Source organism: Solanum dulcamara, chromosome 3, assembly GCF_947179165.1.
Source record: "Solanum dulcamara chromosome 3, daSolDulc1.2, whole genome shotgun sequence".
Classification (NCBI taxonomy): Eukaryota; Viridiplantae; Streptophyta; class Magnoliopsida; order Solanales; family Solanaceae; genus Solanum; species Solanum dulcamara.
The window spans coordinates 6,285,345-6,303,480 of NC_077239.1; the positions used below are offsets into that span (position 1 = coordinate 6,285,345).

The window sequence follows — 18,136 nt, forward strand, 5'->3', positions numbered from 1 at the left end:
TACTCTCTTAATGTTCTCATCGAATTGGAAAGAGCAAGAAATGACTTGTGACTAGTGTGAACGCATTTTTATATTGGCCTGCTATATTTTCTAAGAGTAAGGTATATTACTTTCTTTTTCTTTTTTTTTTAAAAACAAAGTGACTAACCGCCTTTATTAATATATATAAAAAAATCAACAGGAATAAGTACAAGCAAGCGGGGTATGTCTTACCTTACTAATCTTAATAAGGTAATGAATCTTTACTAATTAACAAGCATGAAGAAAATAAGAACTAGAGAGAATTAAGTATTCTATAACCATCATCGAGTTTGTCATATACTCCGTGTTGATATTACAAATGAAAATGCTTAAATACTACAAAAATATAAAAATCAAGAAGAAAATTGAGTTATCAACCTCAAATCTTCCTTTTACAAATGTATGAATTAAAAAAAAAAAAAAACAATTGTCCGTCTAAAGTAACCTGAAGTATTTTTCTTTTGTCTTCTTCTTCAAATCTGTCTAACAACACTTAATAGTTTATCACTTCTTCTTAGGTTTATTGGATCTTATTAAATCTATTGAAACTGTCATATGGTTTTGCTTTGCCAGTCCATTGGTGGGGGCCTCAGAACAAACTCCCCAGTGGGGATGGATGAAATTTTTTCAGCCCATTTAGGAATGAGACTTTTTAGCCAAACCTCATGGACTCAACCTGCGAGCCTCAAAGGCCGACTTGTGGGTTATGAATTTTAAAAATATTTATTATATGTATATTTTAAGTAGTATTTGATTTTGCCAAATCTTTAGCAACTAGGCAATTGGAGTTATTATAACTATGAATCTTTGACCTCTTTTACTTTTGTGTTTAGGCCTAATTTCTCGTTTCTCCTTTCTTATCTGGTTTATGAAAAAATGATCTTGTAATGTATATTATTATGATGAATCTTATTGACTGTTATATCTTGCATGTTCTATTGTTTTATAAAATATTCCACTAAAGTGTGTGAAACTCATAGACATGTGAATTTTTGACGTATTGATGTTGTGTTGCTCAATGTTCGATAGTCTTTTTAAGAGGTCAATATTGTCCACCTTTTAATTGAAGGGTCAACTCGTCCCCACCTGCAGCCCGTTTAAAGTTGAGTTGAGCTGCTAATTTATAGGCCATTTAATTAAAAGGGACTGTAAACAACAAATTTTCGAGCCGAAAAAAATAAATAATCAAGACCGGAAAATTGGAGTAACAAAGTGTAATATTTGATTTCAAAATGTAATGCGGTTACAATCTCTATAATAATCCTCTGATTCTTCAAATAATATGAAACACGTTGAACTTGAATTTGAATTTGATTTAGAGTCAAGGGCTTGAATAGCTTGATCTTGAATATTCGTCTTGAATTTGGATTTGAATTATTCGTCACGAACACTTGTATGGTTATGACGAACAGTAAAGATGAACAAGTAACTTGATCTTGATCTTCTTCTTCGTTCTTGATCTTGAACTTGAATTTGATTGCTTGAACTTTGTAGCTTTGTAGAGAATTTGCGGTCTTTGATCCACGAGCTCTCTTCTTGTTTCTTATTCTTCCAAAACCCTCTCCTTTTCAGAATAATAAGGACCCCTATTTATAGTTGTAGGGAGTGGTATGAGGGTGTGATTTGATTGGTTGGTTTGAACTGACCAATCAGATTTCTTTGTTGAAGAGTTTTAATTTAATTGGTCAGAACATGTCACATGGACACGTGGCATTATTTTAGTGGCTTATTTAATTTGACTTAGATTGCCACATAACTCTGACATGTGGCATGATTTTAGTGGCTTATTTAATTTGACCTGAATTGTCACCTAACTTTGACATGTGGCATGATTTTAGCGGCTTATTTAATTTGACTTGGATTGCCACCTAACTTTGACACATGGCATAATTCTAGTGACTTATTTAATTTGACTTGGATTGCCACCTAACCTTGGCATGTGGCATGATTTTGGGCCTCTAGGATGAGATGATATTAGGCTTAACAAAGTGGAGTCATCTTTATAGCCCAAATCAATGGATTTAGGTTTTTTAATTAAATCCACATTTATTGGGCTTAAATAATTGACCCAATTTTATTAATTCAAAATATTTATTTGGACTAATATATCTTGAATTCAATATAAATTGAACCATTCTAAAAATTTATATTCAATAAATTGTAAATGATTACAAATGCCCCCTGCTTCAAGTCTTGTCGAGATATTTTATCTTTTGAAGACTAGACTTGAAGTATTACTTGTAGGATAATGGCATGCCATTTATTTTGAGATGTACCGTGAATTCATACTATATTGATGCACTCCTTCATCATTGTTGGAGTAGGAATGTAGCAAATTAGTTATATCCAATGAGGATTAGGAAAGAGAAGAAAGAAAAAAAATGATTTTTTTTTCACGTTTTTTTTTTTGGGTGTTTACTTGTCATGCAAGATTCCACCACTAATTAAAATCCGATTAGGAGTCAATTTTGTAGAAGCCTAATTCAAGTTTGAATCTAATTATAATAGGTGCTAATAAACCTCTATAAATAGATGTCTGACATTCATTGTTTTGCAGCAATGTGGCTTGACGATCATCGCCGTGGTACTTTCTTCTTTCTTTTCTTTGATTTTCAACAACCTTTTCCTCATCTTGACATGTCTGTCGTAGAAAATTCATATCTTATTGTAGATACGTAAGAATCATGAACGGTGTGATTTTCTAGAAACTAGACTTCTCGATTTACAACATATCCAAAATTGAGAATTTAATACTTTCATGACCGTTCTAGATAATTGATTTTTTTATTTTTTTCACATTTTTTTTTTCGTTTTTTTTTCCTTTTTTTTTTTTTTTGCAAATGCCTACCCTTTATTCTGTCTTCCAAATCCAATTAGAATTCTGAAAGGACACACTTCTTTTAGAATATGGATAGCCCAAATTTTCACAATTTCACATCCAATTAGGATTTGAAGAGAATAAATTTGTATCATTTTACTAGAGTTCTACCAAAAAAAGTAATTACAATTACTTTGGAAGAAGGACTCTCTCACCATCACTATTTGTCTATAAATAGACTCTCTCCTTCTATTTATTTTCATCATTGGTATTGACAGTTTTGATACTCTTTTTTGCATATCCTCTTGAGTTCATCAACATATGAGGTACATTTTTTTTTAATATATATATATATATATATATATATATATATTTATTATTTTTTTATTATTTTTTTTAAAATGAAAATATTACTTCATATGCAATAAACTTTTATTCTATTGGTCCAAGTTAAAGACTTTACACCGTCTGAGACAAAGACTTTACATAATTTGTGGCAAGGAAAAGTCAATCCATAGTCCGAGCTAAAGACTTTACACCGTCTAAGGCAAAGACTTTACATGATTTATGGCAAAGACTTTACACCGTCTGAGTCAGAGGCATTCCATAGTCCAAGCTAAAGACTTTACACCGTCTGAGGCAAAGACTTTACATGATTTGTGGCAAAGAAAAGGCATTCCATAGTCTGAGCTAAAGACTTTACACCGTCTGAGGCAAAGACTTTACATGATTTGTGGCAAAGAAAAGGCATTCCATAGTCTGAGCTAAAGACTTTACACCGTCTAAGGCAAAGACTTTACATGATTTGTGGCAAAGACTTTACACCGTCTGAGTCAGAGGCATTCCATAGTCCGAGCTAAAGACTTTACACCGTCTAAGGCAAAGACTTTACATGATTTGTGGCAAAGACTTTACACCGTCTGAGTCAGAGGCATTCCATAGTCCGAGCTAAAGACTTTACACCGTCTGAGTCAGACATAGGTTTTGCCCAAAGAATATAATAGTTCATTATTGAGATTCATTACCATGATTATTGAATTACTAATTTAAGCGCTAACACTTTTTATTTTTTTAATTTTTTTTACAGATTGAATCATGGTTTACCTTAGAGATTTGACTTCCTCTTCTTCAGAGTTGCGATACCTTTTGTGTTTCGATAGTACAAGAGATATATCATTGTATGAGAGCACCAAATCCAGGAGAGGTTCAATTTATTAGAAACCAAACTTCTTAACATATCCAAAACTTATAGTTCAAGTCTTGCAGGATAGCTCTAAGCAATCTTCAAAAATGAATTTCACATACAGAAAAGCTGATAGATTCACATTCGCATGTTCTTATTAAAAGAAATATTCGTATCCTAGTGTAGAGAATCCAAAAATAAACTACAGCATGTACAATAATCACAGCTAATAGCTTTATGGATTTGTACGAATATTTTTTTGAAGTCAATTCAAATTCTGTATTGATTGGCCCTCTTTAATTCATATGTCATGTATGACAATATACAAGAACATTGTGATGCTCAAATAACAGTGTGCCCCATTTTTTTTGAACTTATGAGACTAACATTTAGGATGTAACTCATGGATTATGGTGGAGAGGGTCAAGAGAGACTATGAGTTCTTTGGATACTCATGCGACTGAACTCAGAATGTAATTCTAAGCGCCTACGTACCTCAGTGAAGAGGATCAAGTCATAACGTAGTTCTGGGAGTTTTTTTTTTTTTTTTTTTTGGGTGTCGTGCACAGTTTATACTCTTGCGGGCCAGGAGTAACATGCAGTTTATACTCGTACCTTAAGGAGTGAGTTTCTTTTCTTCAAGGATAGTATCTCTTTATGAACTTTCCGTTAATGGGGCCAATGCGCAATCCTTCTGAGTCAACCAGTCTGTAAGCACCACTTGAGTATACTTCTTGTACCACATATGGTCCATCCCATTTGGCGGAGAACTTGCTTCCAGACCGATGAGAAGTAATAATGGGCCTTCTTACAACAAGAACTTGATCACCCACTTGGAAGCATCTAAGACGAACCTTCTTATTAAAAGATCGAGCTAGACGAGCTTGATAGCATTGTAGACTTTGTTGGGCCTCTAGTCTTTTTTCATCAAGAACCTCCAATTCTTCAAGGCGCAACCGAGCATTTTCTTCATCAGTGAGCCCTTCTTGAATGGCAAGGCGCAATGACGGTATTTGACGTTCAAGTGGAAGAACTGCTTCAACTCCATAAATAAGAAAGTAGGGAGTCGCTTGTGTTGGCGTGCGATACGTAGTCCTATATGCCCAAAGAGCCTCTTCCATTCTTTCATGCCAATCTCTCTTAGACTTGGAAATAACTTTTTTCAACAAGTTGCAGAGTGTCTTGTTAAATGCTTCAGCGAGACCATTAGCAGCTGCATAATACATAAAGGAATTGCGTTGCTTGAAGACAAAAAGATCACATATCTTCGTCATTAACTTGTTATCAAATGGCTTGCCATTATCTGTCAATATGTATCGAGGAATACCAAAACGGTAGATAATATTAACTCGAATAAAGTTGGCGACATTCTCTTTCTTTACTTCTCTAAGAGAAACAGCTTCTGCCCATTTTGAGAAGTAGTCAGTTGCAGCCAGGATGTACAGATGTCTACCAGAGGACTTAGGCAATGATCCAACAACATCCAAACCCCAAGCTTCAAATGGCCATGAGGCAATAGTTTGGTGCAATACTTCTGGGGGTTGATGTATAAAATTCGCATGGAATTGGCAAGCTTTACATCTTCAGACGTAATCCAAGCAATCTTTCACCATGGTTTGCCAGTAATATCCCATCCTTTTTATGTGAAAATGAAGTTTTGGTCCAGACTGATGCGCTCCACATACTCCAGAATGCGCTTCTTGCATAGCTTGAGTAGATTCATCTGCCCCCAAACATCGTAAGAGAACTCCATCGAACGATCGCCTGTAAAGTGTATTTTTATAATAAAGAAAACGAGGGGCTCGTCGTCGAATTTCTGTTCTTCTTCAAAGGTTTTCTGGCAATATTCCATAACACAAGTAATCTATTATTGGTTGTCGCCAATCGTCAATTTCAGCTTCTGAAGTGGCGATAACTTGTTGAAATTCTTCTTCATGCTCATTTGGAGGTGGAGTTATCCATCTTTGGCAAACCACAACTTGTATTTTATCAGGAGATACTAATGCAGAAGCTAAAGCTGCCAATGCATCAGCCTTTTTATTTTCCTTTCTTGGGACATGTTGAATAGTCACCTCTCCAAGCCACCCTATCATCTTTTGAGCGTAATTGCAGTATGGGATTAACTCAGGCTTCTTTACTTCATAATTACCCAAGACTTGATTGATCACCAACTTGGAATCCCCAAAAACTTGTAGTTGCAATTGTTTCATATCAATGGCCATCTCAAGCCCAAGTAAGAGTGCTTGATATTCAGCAACATTATTGGAGCAGTTTTGTGTTAGAGTGAAGGAGTATGGCAAAACTTCTCCATGGGAAGTGACAAATACCACTCCAGCACCGGCTCCTTCACGATGTGCAGCACCATCAAAATACATCTTCCAAGGTGGCTGAATTTCTACTAGCATTGCGTCTTCATCAGGTAATTCATCAGATAACTCCCAATCATTCGGAATTGGATGATTGGCCAAGAAATCTGCTAGCACTTGTCCTTTCACTGCCTTCTGAGATATATACACAATCTCAAATTGTTGAAACTGGAGGTACCACCTTGCTAGCCTATCACTTAAGACAGGCTTGGACATGACAAACTTGATAGGATTCGCTTTAGAGACAAGTTGTATAATATGAGCCTGGAAGTAATGCTTCATCTTCTGAATTGAGAACACGAGTGCCAGACATAACTTCTCAATAGGTGAATACTTGATCTCGTTTTGTGTCATCATCCTACTCAAGTAATATAGGGCATTTTCTTTCCCTTCATCATTTTCTTGTGCGAGAAGTGCTCCTACTGACCTTTCTTGTGCTGCAATGTATAAAATCAATGGTTTTCCAGGTATAGGAGCTACAAGTACTGGAGGTTTCATTAGATAAGACTTTATGTTCTCAAAAGCATTGGTACAAGCTTGGTCCCATTCAAAAGGAACATCTTTCTTCATAAGGCGACTGAATGGTTGACATCTCCCAGCCAGATTTGAGATAAACCTCCTAAGATATGCTAATTTTCCTTGTAAGCTTTTTAACTCATGAATATTTTTTGGCTCAGGCATCTTCAAAATAGCATCTATCTTATCTTGATCAATCTCGATTCCTCAATGTCGAATAATAAAACCGAGAAATTTTCCCGAAGTAACTCCAAAGGCACATTTTAAAGGATTCATTTTGAGTTGGTATCTTCGAAGCCGTTCAAACACCATTCTGAGATCTTTCAAGTGGTCATCACTCTTCTTTGATTTTACTACTAAGTCATCGACATAACACTCAACATTTTTATGAAGCATGTCATCAAAAATATTCTGCATGGCTCGTTGATAAGTGGCTCCAGCATTTTTTAAACCAAAAGGCATCACTTTGTAGCAATATATACCTTTAGAAGAGCGAAATGCAGTAAGTTCTTCATCCTTTGGTGCCATGCGAATTTGATTGTATCCAGATAAACCATCCATGAAGGACATTGCCTTGTATCTAGTTGTAGCATCAATCATAAGCTCAGGGATTGGAAGAGGAAATTCATCCTTAGGGCATGCATTATTAAGATCTCTAAAGTCAACACAAATTCGTATTTGGCCATTCTTCTTTCTTACAGGTACAATGCTTGAAATCCATGTAGGATATTTCACTTCACGAATAAAACCTACTTCAATGAGCTTGTTAACTTCAGTTTCGATCAAAGGAACCAATTCAGGTCTAAAGCGACGTTGCGCTTGTTTAACAGGACGAGTACCTCATTTTACAGCAAGACGATGAACTGCAACTTTAGGGTCTAACCCTGGCATCTCTTTGTAACTCCAAGCAAATACATCCCTAAATTCCATAAGCAGCTCAATATATTTCTTCTCTTCATCGTCATCCAGCGAAGCACTTACATATGTAGGCCTTATATCATCATCAACTCCAAGATTTACTTCCTTCAATGCATCAACAGTATTCTTTATCCCTTCCTCGAGTTCAGGTGGCGCATCTTCAGCATCCTCATCTTCTTGAGGATCACCATCATTAAAAGATATGTGATGGCATGCATGAATATTAACAAATCCATCATCAATTTTTGCATATAGTGGAGTACTTTCTTCATCACAAATTGTGATGTGATTTGATGATCCCACACTTTCTTCATCTTCATCTCGCTCCCTAGTGTGAACTATGGTATGAGTTTTTGCTCTCAGAACATCTCCACATGAAACTACAAGTTTTGTTTCTCGCCTCATTCTAGAAGGGATCAAACTGGGCCAATTCTTGGGTGAATTATGCTCCCGGGCATATACCCGTTCTTCCACTGTTCTATAATCTCCTTGACGCTTGTATTTCTTCTTCATTGGTCCCAATCGATCAAATACTGAAATTTTTGGAGTTGATTCTATTAGTCGATCAGATGCAGAAACCTTAGGAGTCATGCCACTAAGTCGATCAAACACAGAAGGCTTTTTGTTGAACATCATCGATTCTTCCACAGGGGTAATATAGTTGATGCTCATCCTTTTTATAGAGATTCGGATTGGTGACGGTTGTTTGTAACCCAGGCCTTCGCGCGATTGCTTGACATCATACCCTTTCTCTATCATCATCCTTTGAGTTGGATTTAGGCCATGATTTGCCCTTTCAATAACTTCATTTGGAAGCTTCCCTACTTTAGAAGCTTCATTGGGATTGTATCCTGCTTTCACCAACAACTTATATGCATTCGGGTCAAAACCCTCATTTGTACGATTTTTAGGGAGTGATTCATGTGAATCATGATTCGATGGTCTGACAAATCCCTGTATCATTTTTGAAGGTGATTTGATCGTATCAATTTGCTTGATAGGGAATGTCAACTTACTACTCTGCAACTCAGAGGGTGGGATCTTGACTTTGTTTTTCTTTGGGACATAGTGAGAAACAGGAATCATTTTCTTACTTGAAGATGCCTCACTTATCTTAGGTACTTTACTCATATCTGAAAGCGTTTTATCCTTTTCAATCATGACCCTCGCATTAGCAAGTGCTACATCAACCCTTTTTGTGATATCAGCAGGTATCACGTTATCAACTTTAACTTCTTTTGAATTCTTTAAGTAGAATTTTGCATCAGCAAAGTGTGCTTCCGTCTCGGTGAAAGGTTCATCATCAGCAACTACCTTCTTTTAAACCCCATCTTCAAAGTATTTGAAACATTGATGGTAGGTGGACGGTACTACTTTGTTCTCATGTATCCATGGTCTTCCTAACAAGATGTTATACGAGGTCTTTGAGTCAATAACATGCATCCATGCACTCGAACGCATATCCCCCATCGTTATATCTAATTTGACAGCACCAATGGCTCTCTGCCCCCCTTGGTTAAAACCTTGAATCATCAGACGACTTTCAAACAGTTCATTTATCGGTATTCCAAGTTCTTTCACAGTACGAATAGGGAGATTATTGACCCCAGATCCATCATCCACCATGATCCTATTTACTTTATATCCACGCACAAAACCTACCATATATAAAGGACGATTATGCAACACTTCACCCAATAAAAGATCATCATTAGTGAATGTAAACTTCGCATCACAAGTGTCCACTTCTTCAGAGTGAGGCTTTATAGGGACTTCATGTGATGGAGGTAATGATGGTGATGAGCTTTCTACCATCGTCTCTTCTCTATCAATGTTACAACACGAGGCCTTGGTGTCACGATGAGAAATCTTTTCACGAAACCAACTTGGCAAGAATTCCTCTAATGTCACCGGAGGGCGTTGCTTTTGATAGTAATTTCCCTCGACTCTTGACTTCTTCACATTCTTCTTTACCCTTTGAGTTTTAGGGGTAGGTGGATGACACCACTTTGTTCTTATCTTCGCTCTAGTCACTTGCTTATTTGGTTCTCTTTGCAAGCTCATTTTACGACGTCTTCGTCGTGTCACTAAAATCCATCCTTCATTATCAGTATAAGCACCGCAAGATTGGTTTTCCTCTAGAGATTTATCTTCCCATATTACTTCATTCATCAAAGGAACAAGCGATGATACGTCAACATTTATTGGTTTGAAGTCACCAAATTTAATCATCTTTGATGGTGATGTGGCTAGGTCATCACCACTATCATGTATTTCGAAAAAGTTGCAAAGAACTATGGGGTCAAGTGAACCAAAAGTGACAGAGACTTGATTTGAACTCTCCTTCTCATCTTCAAGCAATATCTTTCCTTTACGGGCCAAGTCCATAATCTTTTCCTTAAAGATAAAACACTTTTCAATAGGATGGCCCATCAAACGGTGATATTTGCAGTAATTTGGATCATTAGTCCTCCCAGCCTCATCTGGACGCTTCATTTTAGGTAGCTCAAAGAGTTTTAATGCCAGAAGCTCTTCGAAAATTGCTGGAACATCTGAGTCCAAGAAAGGATACTCTTTTGCCTGCATTTCCTTCAAAGTCAGCTTTCTACCAGCGTTATTCTGAAAAGTTGTGGTCTTCACCCTTTGATTCTTGCTTAGATTTGTAGCCACTTTCAAAGGTACGGCATTAACACTCATCGACTCCTTGTTTCCAAACTTAGGTGCCGATTTTCCCCCTTTCTTTACCTCCATTTTGTCTTTTCCCTTGCGAGGCCTATAAATAATTGGTCCATCAATCCCGCTTGCAGACATGCTCAACTCCATATCATGAGCACGTGTAGCTAGTTCCTCAAACGATTTGGGTTTAATACCCTGTAGGATATAACGAAGTCCCCAACGCATTCCTTGAATACACATTTCTATTTCGGAAGTTTCACTAAGCCTATCCTTACAATTGAGGCTTGCATTTCTCCATCGGTTGATAAACTCAATGACGGGTTCATCTTCCCATTGACGTGTATTTGTGAGTTCAACCATGCTCACAGTACGCCTTGTGCTATAGAAGCGATTAAGAAATTCATGCTCAAGTTGTTCCCAACTATCAATAGAGCCTGCCTCGAGATCTGTATACTAGTCAAAAGCATTTCCTTGTAAGGAGCGCACAAACTGCTTGACCAGATAATCTCCATATGTTCCAGCGTTATTGCAGGTTTCAACAAAATGGGCAATGTGTTGTTTTGGATTTCCCTTTCCATCAAATTGTTGAAATTTTGGAGGTTGATAACCTGCAGGCATCTTCAAAACATCGATTCTTGAAGTGTATGGCTTTGAATATGTGAATGATGACTTTGAAGACACGTCATACTTATCTTTGATAGTTCCCATAATGAAGTCCTTCAGTTGATGAATGGGAATTCCTCCTTCAGCAGATACTTGCAGCTCATCACCCACATTTATTTGCTTTGTAACTGAATCTCCCTTTTCTTGTATCATCGGACGTTTTCCAGGTGCATGACTTGAGTCTCCCTCCATAACATTCTCAACTCTGTCCGTCAACTTGACAATTCGATTATCCTGATCTTGCACATATTTTGTTAGACCTTCAATTGCCTTCGTCAAACTCGCCAGTTGTTCTTCAACAGTTGAGGTGTTTTTCATCATCGCTTGGATGGCCGTTATGGATGATGGAGCAAAGCATGGATTTTCCCTCAAACTGAAATCTGTCTGAAACAAGTTACGTGGAGTGACTGAGGCAGATCTAGTGATCAAGACATCATCTTCATCTTGAATAGTGCAATTTCTCGTGTTAAAAGGACTAAGTCGAGCCAACGTCTTTTCAACAATATCAGCTATATTCTCTCCTTCTTCCAATTCATTCGGAAAGAATCTTGCCCCCTTTGAAGATGGAAGATCAAAAATAGGAACTGATGCGGACGGCACTTGAAGTGCTTGTTGTCCTAGCAAGTTTGCTCTGGTCCTAGTGATGGGTCCCAAACTTCCCATAGTAGCATCCAGTATGTTCTCCACTACAGAGGAAAACTTGGAATCAGTAGCCTTAGCAATAATAGTCCTGGAGTCAAACTTCTTAGATGTCATTTAAGTGTTCTTGAAGTTTGATGATCGATGTAAAGAGATGAGAGGTAGAGATTGTCCCATCGGGTGTGCCAAAATTTGTAAACAATAAATTTTCGAGCCGAGAAAAAATAAATAATCAAGACCGGAAAATTGGAGTAACAAAGTGTAATATTTGATTTCAAAATGTAATGCGGTTACAATCTCTATAATAATCCTCTGATTCTTCAAATAATATGAAACACGTTGAACTTGAATTTGAATTTGATTTAGAGTCAAGGGCTTGAATAGCTTGATCTTGAATATTCGTCTTGAATTTGGATTTGAATTATTCGTCACGAACACTTGTATGGTTATGACGAACAGTAAAGATGAACAAGTAACTTAATCTTGATCTTCTTCTTCGTTCTTGATCTTGAACTTGAATTTGATTGCTTGAACTTTGTAGCTTTGTAGAGAATTTGCGGTCTTTGATCCACGAGCTCTCTTCTTGTTTCTTGTTCTTCCAAAACCCTCTCCTTTTCAGAATAATGAGAACCCCTATTTATAGTTGTAGGGAGTGGTATGAGGGTGTGATTTGATTGGTTGATTTGAACTGATCAATCAGATTTCTTTGTTGAAGAGTTTTAATTTAATTGGTCAGAACATGTCATATGGACACGTGGCATTATTTTAGTGGCTTATTTAATTTGACTTAGATTGCCACATAACTCTGACATGTGGCATGATTTTAGTGGCTTATTTAATTTGACCTGGATTGCCACCTAACTTTGACATGTGGCATGATTTTAGTGGCTTATTTAATTTGACTTGGATTGCCACCTAACTTTGACACATGGCATAATTCTAGTGACTTATTTAATTTGACTTGGATTGCCACCTAACCTTGGCATGTGGCATGATTTTGGGCCTCTAGGATGAGATGATATTGGGCTTAACAAAGTGGAGTCATCTTTATAGCCCAAATCAATGGATTTAGGTTTTTTAATTAAATCCACATTTATTGGGCTTAAATAATTGACCCAATTTTATTAATTCAAAATATTTATTTGGACTAATATATCTTGAATTTAATATAAATTGAACCATTCTACAAATTTATATTCAATAAATTGTAAATGATTACAGGGACAACCCGTCCTAGCCCATTTAACTCACTAGCCTTTTAGGGTTGGGTTGACTGTTATATCTTGCATGTTCTATTGTTTTATAAAATATTCCACTAAAGTGTGTGAAACTCATAGACATGTGAATTTTTGACGTATTGATGTTGTGTTGCTCAATGTTCGATAGTCTTTTTAAGAGGTCAATATTGTCCACCTTTTAATTGAAGGGTCAACTCGTCCCCACCTGCAGCCCGCTTAAAGTTGAGTTGAGCTGCTAATTTATAGGCCATAATTAAAAGGGACAACCCGTCCTAGCCCATTTAACTCACTAGCCTTTTAGGGTTGGGTTGGATTTTATTGGGTCAACCCATTTTGATAGCTCTACTTCTCAATCACTTTGCCATCCCAACAGCGATGCCTACCCTATGCCTTTTTTTTGCTTTTTATGCTTCAACTTCTTTGTTTCCTAGGTGAGATATCCCTATCTCTAGCCATTTTATCAAAGCATATGTCCATCATATTATCTTCCTCATCCTCATCAAAAAAATCATCGCCCATATCAGAAGAATAAGCATTAGTGGGACTAAATCCTGTTGTTAAGGCCTCTGGTTCATTCTTCTTTGCAATCACACTTTCAGGAACAAATTCTAGAGCTTGTGAACTTAATTTGCCATTCGAAAGAGGATGTGAAACCTGCTCTTTTTCATCAACCAAATCAACCCACCTAGGAGCACTCATCACCCCCTGTTTTTCTTCCGATATAATCAAATCATTTGTGAGATTAGATTGAGAAAGTGATGGCGTACCTTTCATCAAATCTTTGTCATTCCCATTGAACAATAGCTGCTCAGATTCATCTTGAAGTTCACCAAACGACTCCAAAAATTGGGAAGGGAGCTCCTGAGCTGAGGTATTCAATGTGACTATGGGTGGCTTGATCGCTGGATTGGATTTGACTACCATGGCAGCCTGACATTCTTGAATAATCTTATTTACTTTTGGAATAGAAATGGATAATGTTGGAGCCATAACCTTACCATCTTTTCCCGTAGCCTTCAAGAAAGCCTCAAAGCTATTCGAACATAATAGGTCATCTGAGGAATTACTTCGTGACCCTGAAGAAACGTTAGATGATGCCTTCCTACGTATAACTATGTTCCAATTTTCTTTGCTGGCAGCTTCTCTTCCTTTGTTCAAATCCTTGTCTAGATTATTGCTAATGAACCATCAATGTCCTCACTTTTCTTGACTTGATGTACCAATTTTTCATTATGTTCGGGGATCTCATCTAAAAATTCATGGTTTGAATTCGTAATATCAGAAACGATTTGCTGCATCAAATATGGATTCTTTGACCCATGAGGTTGTATTATTTTTATAGGTACACCATCAACTCGATCACCTGAACTTGGTCCCATATCATCTCGATTTACAGGATCTAAATCCTTCTCAAAGGTCTGAGCAGAATTGTTCTTTAGCAAAATTGAAGCTTCAGGTATTACATGATGATGGTTTGCAGCCTCTTTTATTGCCTCCTCGCCAATCCAAGTAGGTTTAGGAGTTGAATCTACTAAAATATGAGTCCCAACCCTCGTTAGGACCAGTACCCTACAGCATTGAGACTCCTTCAACTATATCAATTTTATCCGCAAAGTAGCCAAAGAATTATGATTCCCAGCCAATTGTTCCCTCACATTTCGATCACCAACTGATTTTTCCATATCTTTTTCCGCATCTCTCAGAGAGTTCAAAAATTCACAAGCATCTCTCTTTAATTGTTCCTCATTGTGAACCTCAGAATCAGGTTTCATAAGTGCAACATCTCGCCCTACCTCATCGGCTAAACGATCACCTTGAGGCAATGTCTTCACTATTAACAAACTGACATTTTTTTTCCTCATGTACTTGATGTTTACAATGAGTACAATATAGTGGAAGATTGTCATAGACAATTCTTTGATAATGTTCAATAATTTTACCTGATTTTTCCTCCAAAAATTGCAGTCTTACACGATTTGGCTGCTTGTCAAGTAGGTCTAGGATTATCTTAACCCTAGCCGTACTTGGCCTGGTGCGATCTTGGGTTTCTTTATCCACTACAATAGGCTTCCCTGATGCTGTCGCAATTGATAATATGGACCTCCTTGCAAAGAGATCTGTAGGTAACTCTGGCAATAAAATCCATACCCAGGCTTTAGGTGTTTCCTCCTTGGGGTTGAACGATGGCGTCCACAAAAAAATCCTGAACAAATACTCTTCGCCGTCAAACTTAAAATAGCCATAAGAACTTGATAAAACATGTACAAAATCCTCATATAAATCAAACCTGATCAACAGGTGACGAAAATCAAGTTGTCCATTATTACAGTTTCCTTTAACATCGAATTGCTTTGGTAAAAGCTTTCGTAACTCGAATAACACTGATTTTCCATATGCAAATTTGATAAAAATCACTGCTTGATGTAAAACTTCTTCCCTAGCAAACTGCTCCCTTTCTTCCATAGTAAATTTCACATTAGGTTCACCATGAATAAACTCAATGGATTTTAGTATGGTTTTTGACAGATTTTGGGTTGTTTGTTGTGGTTTAAGGGTTGTTGCATAGAGTGATTTTGTATTGTGGTTGATGTTTGTCTCTCCCACAGCCACAGGCTGGGGAGAGGGCGAAGCAATCATGGCTGCTATCACGTCTCCATTGATGCTTGAGAGAGAGAGAAAAGGAAAGATCAGGGGCTAGGGTTTTTGTGTGTGTGTGTTTTCACTCTTTTCTTTTTTACTTTCTTTCTTTCTTTTAATTTGTTTATTTTATTTTAGTTTACTACGATTTTTTTAAAAAAAATATTAAAACTAAACTTACGATTAAAGTTGTCGAAAAAGATGAGACCAGCTGCAATGACTTGGCTAGTCATTTTTGAAAGTTTGCGTCGAATTATCGTTTTACCCTTCTTGATATTGACTCCGAGCCATTTCTAACTGATTTGTGAAATTTGTTTTAAGTTTGGAGTAAAGAGTTGTGAAATGTGAAAATTTTAGAATTTTAAAAGACTTAATTTTTTAGTGTCTTATGGAGTTTCTAGTCTCTGAATAATATGATCCCTTTAATATCGTTGATCACATTAATTAGAAATCAAAATTCAAAATTTAATAGATTTTTTTGATAAGAAAAAATAATAAAATTTGATTGTTAAAATTTTCCTAACTACCAAATTTATATTTTTGACTCATCATTTTTTAATGTAACAAAGAAAGGAAATTTGTGGCATGAAATGGACATCTATAGTTTCACCTTATTTGTTGATGGGGTCAGTGATTGTATATTAATTTATCATATCAATTTTCTCATCAAATTGAAAATGAAAGATAAAATTAATTGGCGAGTAGTGACTCGAAATATTAAAAACTCTCTTTATTTTAATTTGTTGATTTATTTTGACTTAATACAAAATTATATAAAAAAGTGATATTTAATTAAAAATATGTCAAATATTTTTAAATTTTATATGAACTTAGAAAGAGCAAAAAACGAAAGAAATAATCTTTTTAAAATAAATTAAAAATAAAAAATAAGACAAATAAATTGATTTACCATTATTTTTTAATTTTGTTAATCCAAACATGAAATACGAGTATCACTTTTAAGGAGAGTGATTTATCTAGCCACGAGATTTAACCAAAACGTGAGTGACATAAGCACATAAGTCATCTATGGACAGCAAACATAATTAGATTACAAAACTAAATAGTCAAACATTAATGCATTAGGTGGATTGCTAAGAAACTTCCCTATTTTCCCCTCTATAAAGAAAAAAAGCTAGACATCAAGGGAGAACAACCACACGTAATTAAGCAAAAAAAAAAAAAAAAAATTGAGAACCAAAGTTGTGAGATGGCTGAAGTGAAGTTGCTTGGTTTATGGTATAGCCCTTTTAGTCATAGAGTTGAGTGGGCTCTAAAGATTAAGGGTGTCAAATATGAATATATAGAAGAAGATTTACAAAATAAAAGCCCTCTACTTCTTCAATCTAATCCAATTTACAAGAAAATCCCAGTGCTCATTCACAATGGCAAGTCCATTTGTGAGTCTCTAGTCATTCTTGAATATATTGATGAGACATTTGAAGGCCCTTCCATCTTGCCTAAAGATCCTTATGAGAGAGCTTTGGCGCGTTTCTGGGCTAAATTCCTAGAAGCTAAGGTATATTGCTTTCATGTTAAATATTCCATTTAATTGGAAATTTATTTTAGTCATGTTGGATTAAGAAGAACTTAAATGATGTAATATGATCTCATATAGTCAACGATAACTTATTTGGGATTGATTAATGTACTTATGAGTTGCTTGGTAGCTGATTTGCAGTTAAGTTATGCGGGTATTAAATCCCGTATAAGTAATATTATATTTGATAATTGGTTAGTATGCGGGTATATAATTATTTTTTGTAGGATAGAAGATGGAATAATGAAATTCTGTCTAACTTATATCTTCTTAAAATAATATATAGATTCTATCATAACTGTTTCATACATTATCAATACATGTATAACTCTAATCAGCTATCGAAACGACTCCTTATTAAGTTTTGATTGTTTTGCAGGCGCTAGCAACGTGGAATAGTTTCTTCCTCAAAGGAGAGGAGCAAGAGAAAGCTAAAGAGGAAGTTTATGAGATGTTGAAAGTTCTTGATAATGAGCTCAAGGACAAGAAGTTCTTTGTGGCAGACAAATTGGGATTTGCTGATATTATTGCAAATGGTCCGGCATTTTATTTGGGAATTCTTGAAGAAGTATCTGGAGTTGTTTTGGCGACAAGTGAAAAGTTTCCAAATTTTTGTGCTTGGAGAGATGAATATTGCACCCAAAATAAGAAATATTTACCTCCAAGAGATGAATTGCTTGTCCGTTACCAAATCTACATTCAACCTGTTGTTGCTTCAGAATGAGTACACCCCGAGTGAATTTCAAAATTTTGTGTGGCAATAAAATTTAGAGATGGATTTAGGACGAATTTCTTAATTCAATTGAAAGTGATTTTAAATTTAATTAGGGCTATGTAAGAAAAAAATATTGAAAAAATATGCATGTTATGAGATTTGTTTTTATTTCATTAGTTAAATACTCTATTAATGATCTCGTCGAA

The 18,136-nt window shown here is 36.0% G+C and overlaps 1 protein-coding gene across 1 annotated transcript; it reads left to right on the forward strand.

Moving 5' to 3' along the window:
• Positions 1 to 16,822: 16,822 nt before the first annotated feature.
• On the forward strand, positions 16,823 to 18,136 carry LOC129882309 (probable glutathione S-transferase). Its single transcript, XM_055956555.1, has 2 exons — positions 16,823 to 17,194; positions 17,595 to 18,136. Exons 1-2 carry the CDS (start codon positions 16,886 to 16,888, stop codon positions 17,937 to 17,939), a joined length of 654 nt encoding a protein of 217 aa, XP_055812530.1. The 5' UTR covers positions 16,823 to 16,885; the 3' UTR covers positions 17,940 to 18,136.

Excerpts from the sequence above, each read along its gene's own strand:
- LOC129882309 (XM_055956555.1), top strand. The coding sequence starts at position 16,886 with ATGGCTGAAGTGAAGTTGCTTGGTTTATGGTATAGCCCTTTTAGTCAT. Across the intron at positions 17,195-17,594 it reads CTAAATTCCTAGAAGCTAAG|GCGCTAGCAACGTGGAATAG; the intron begins GTATATTGCTTT and ends ATTGTTTTGCAG.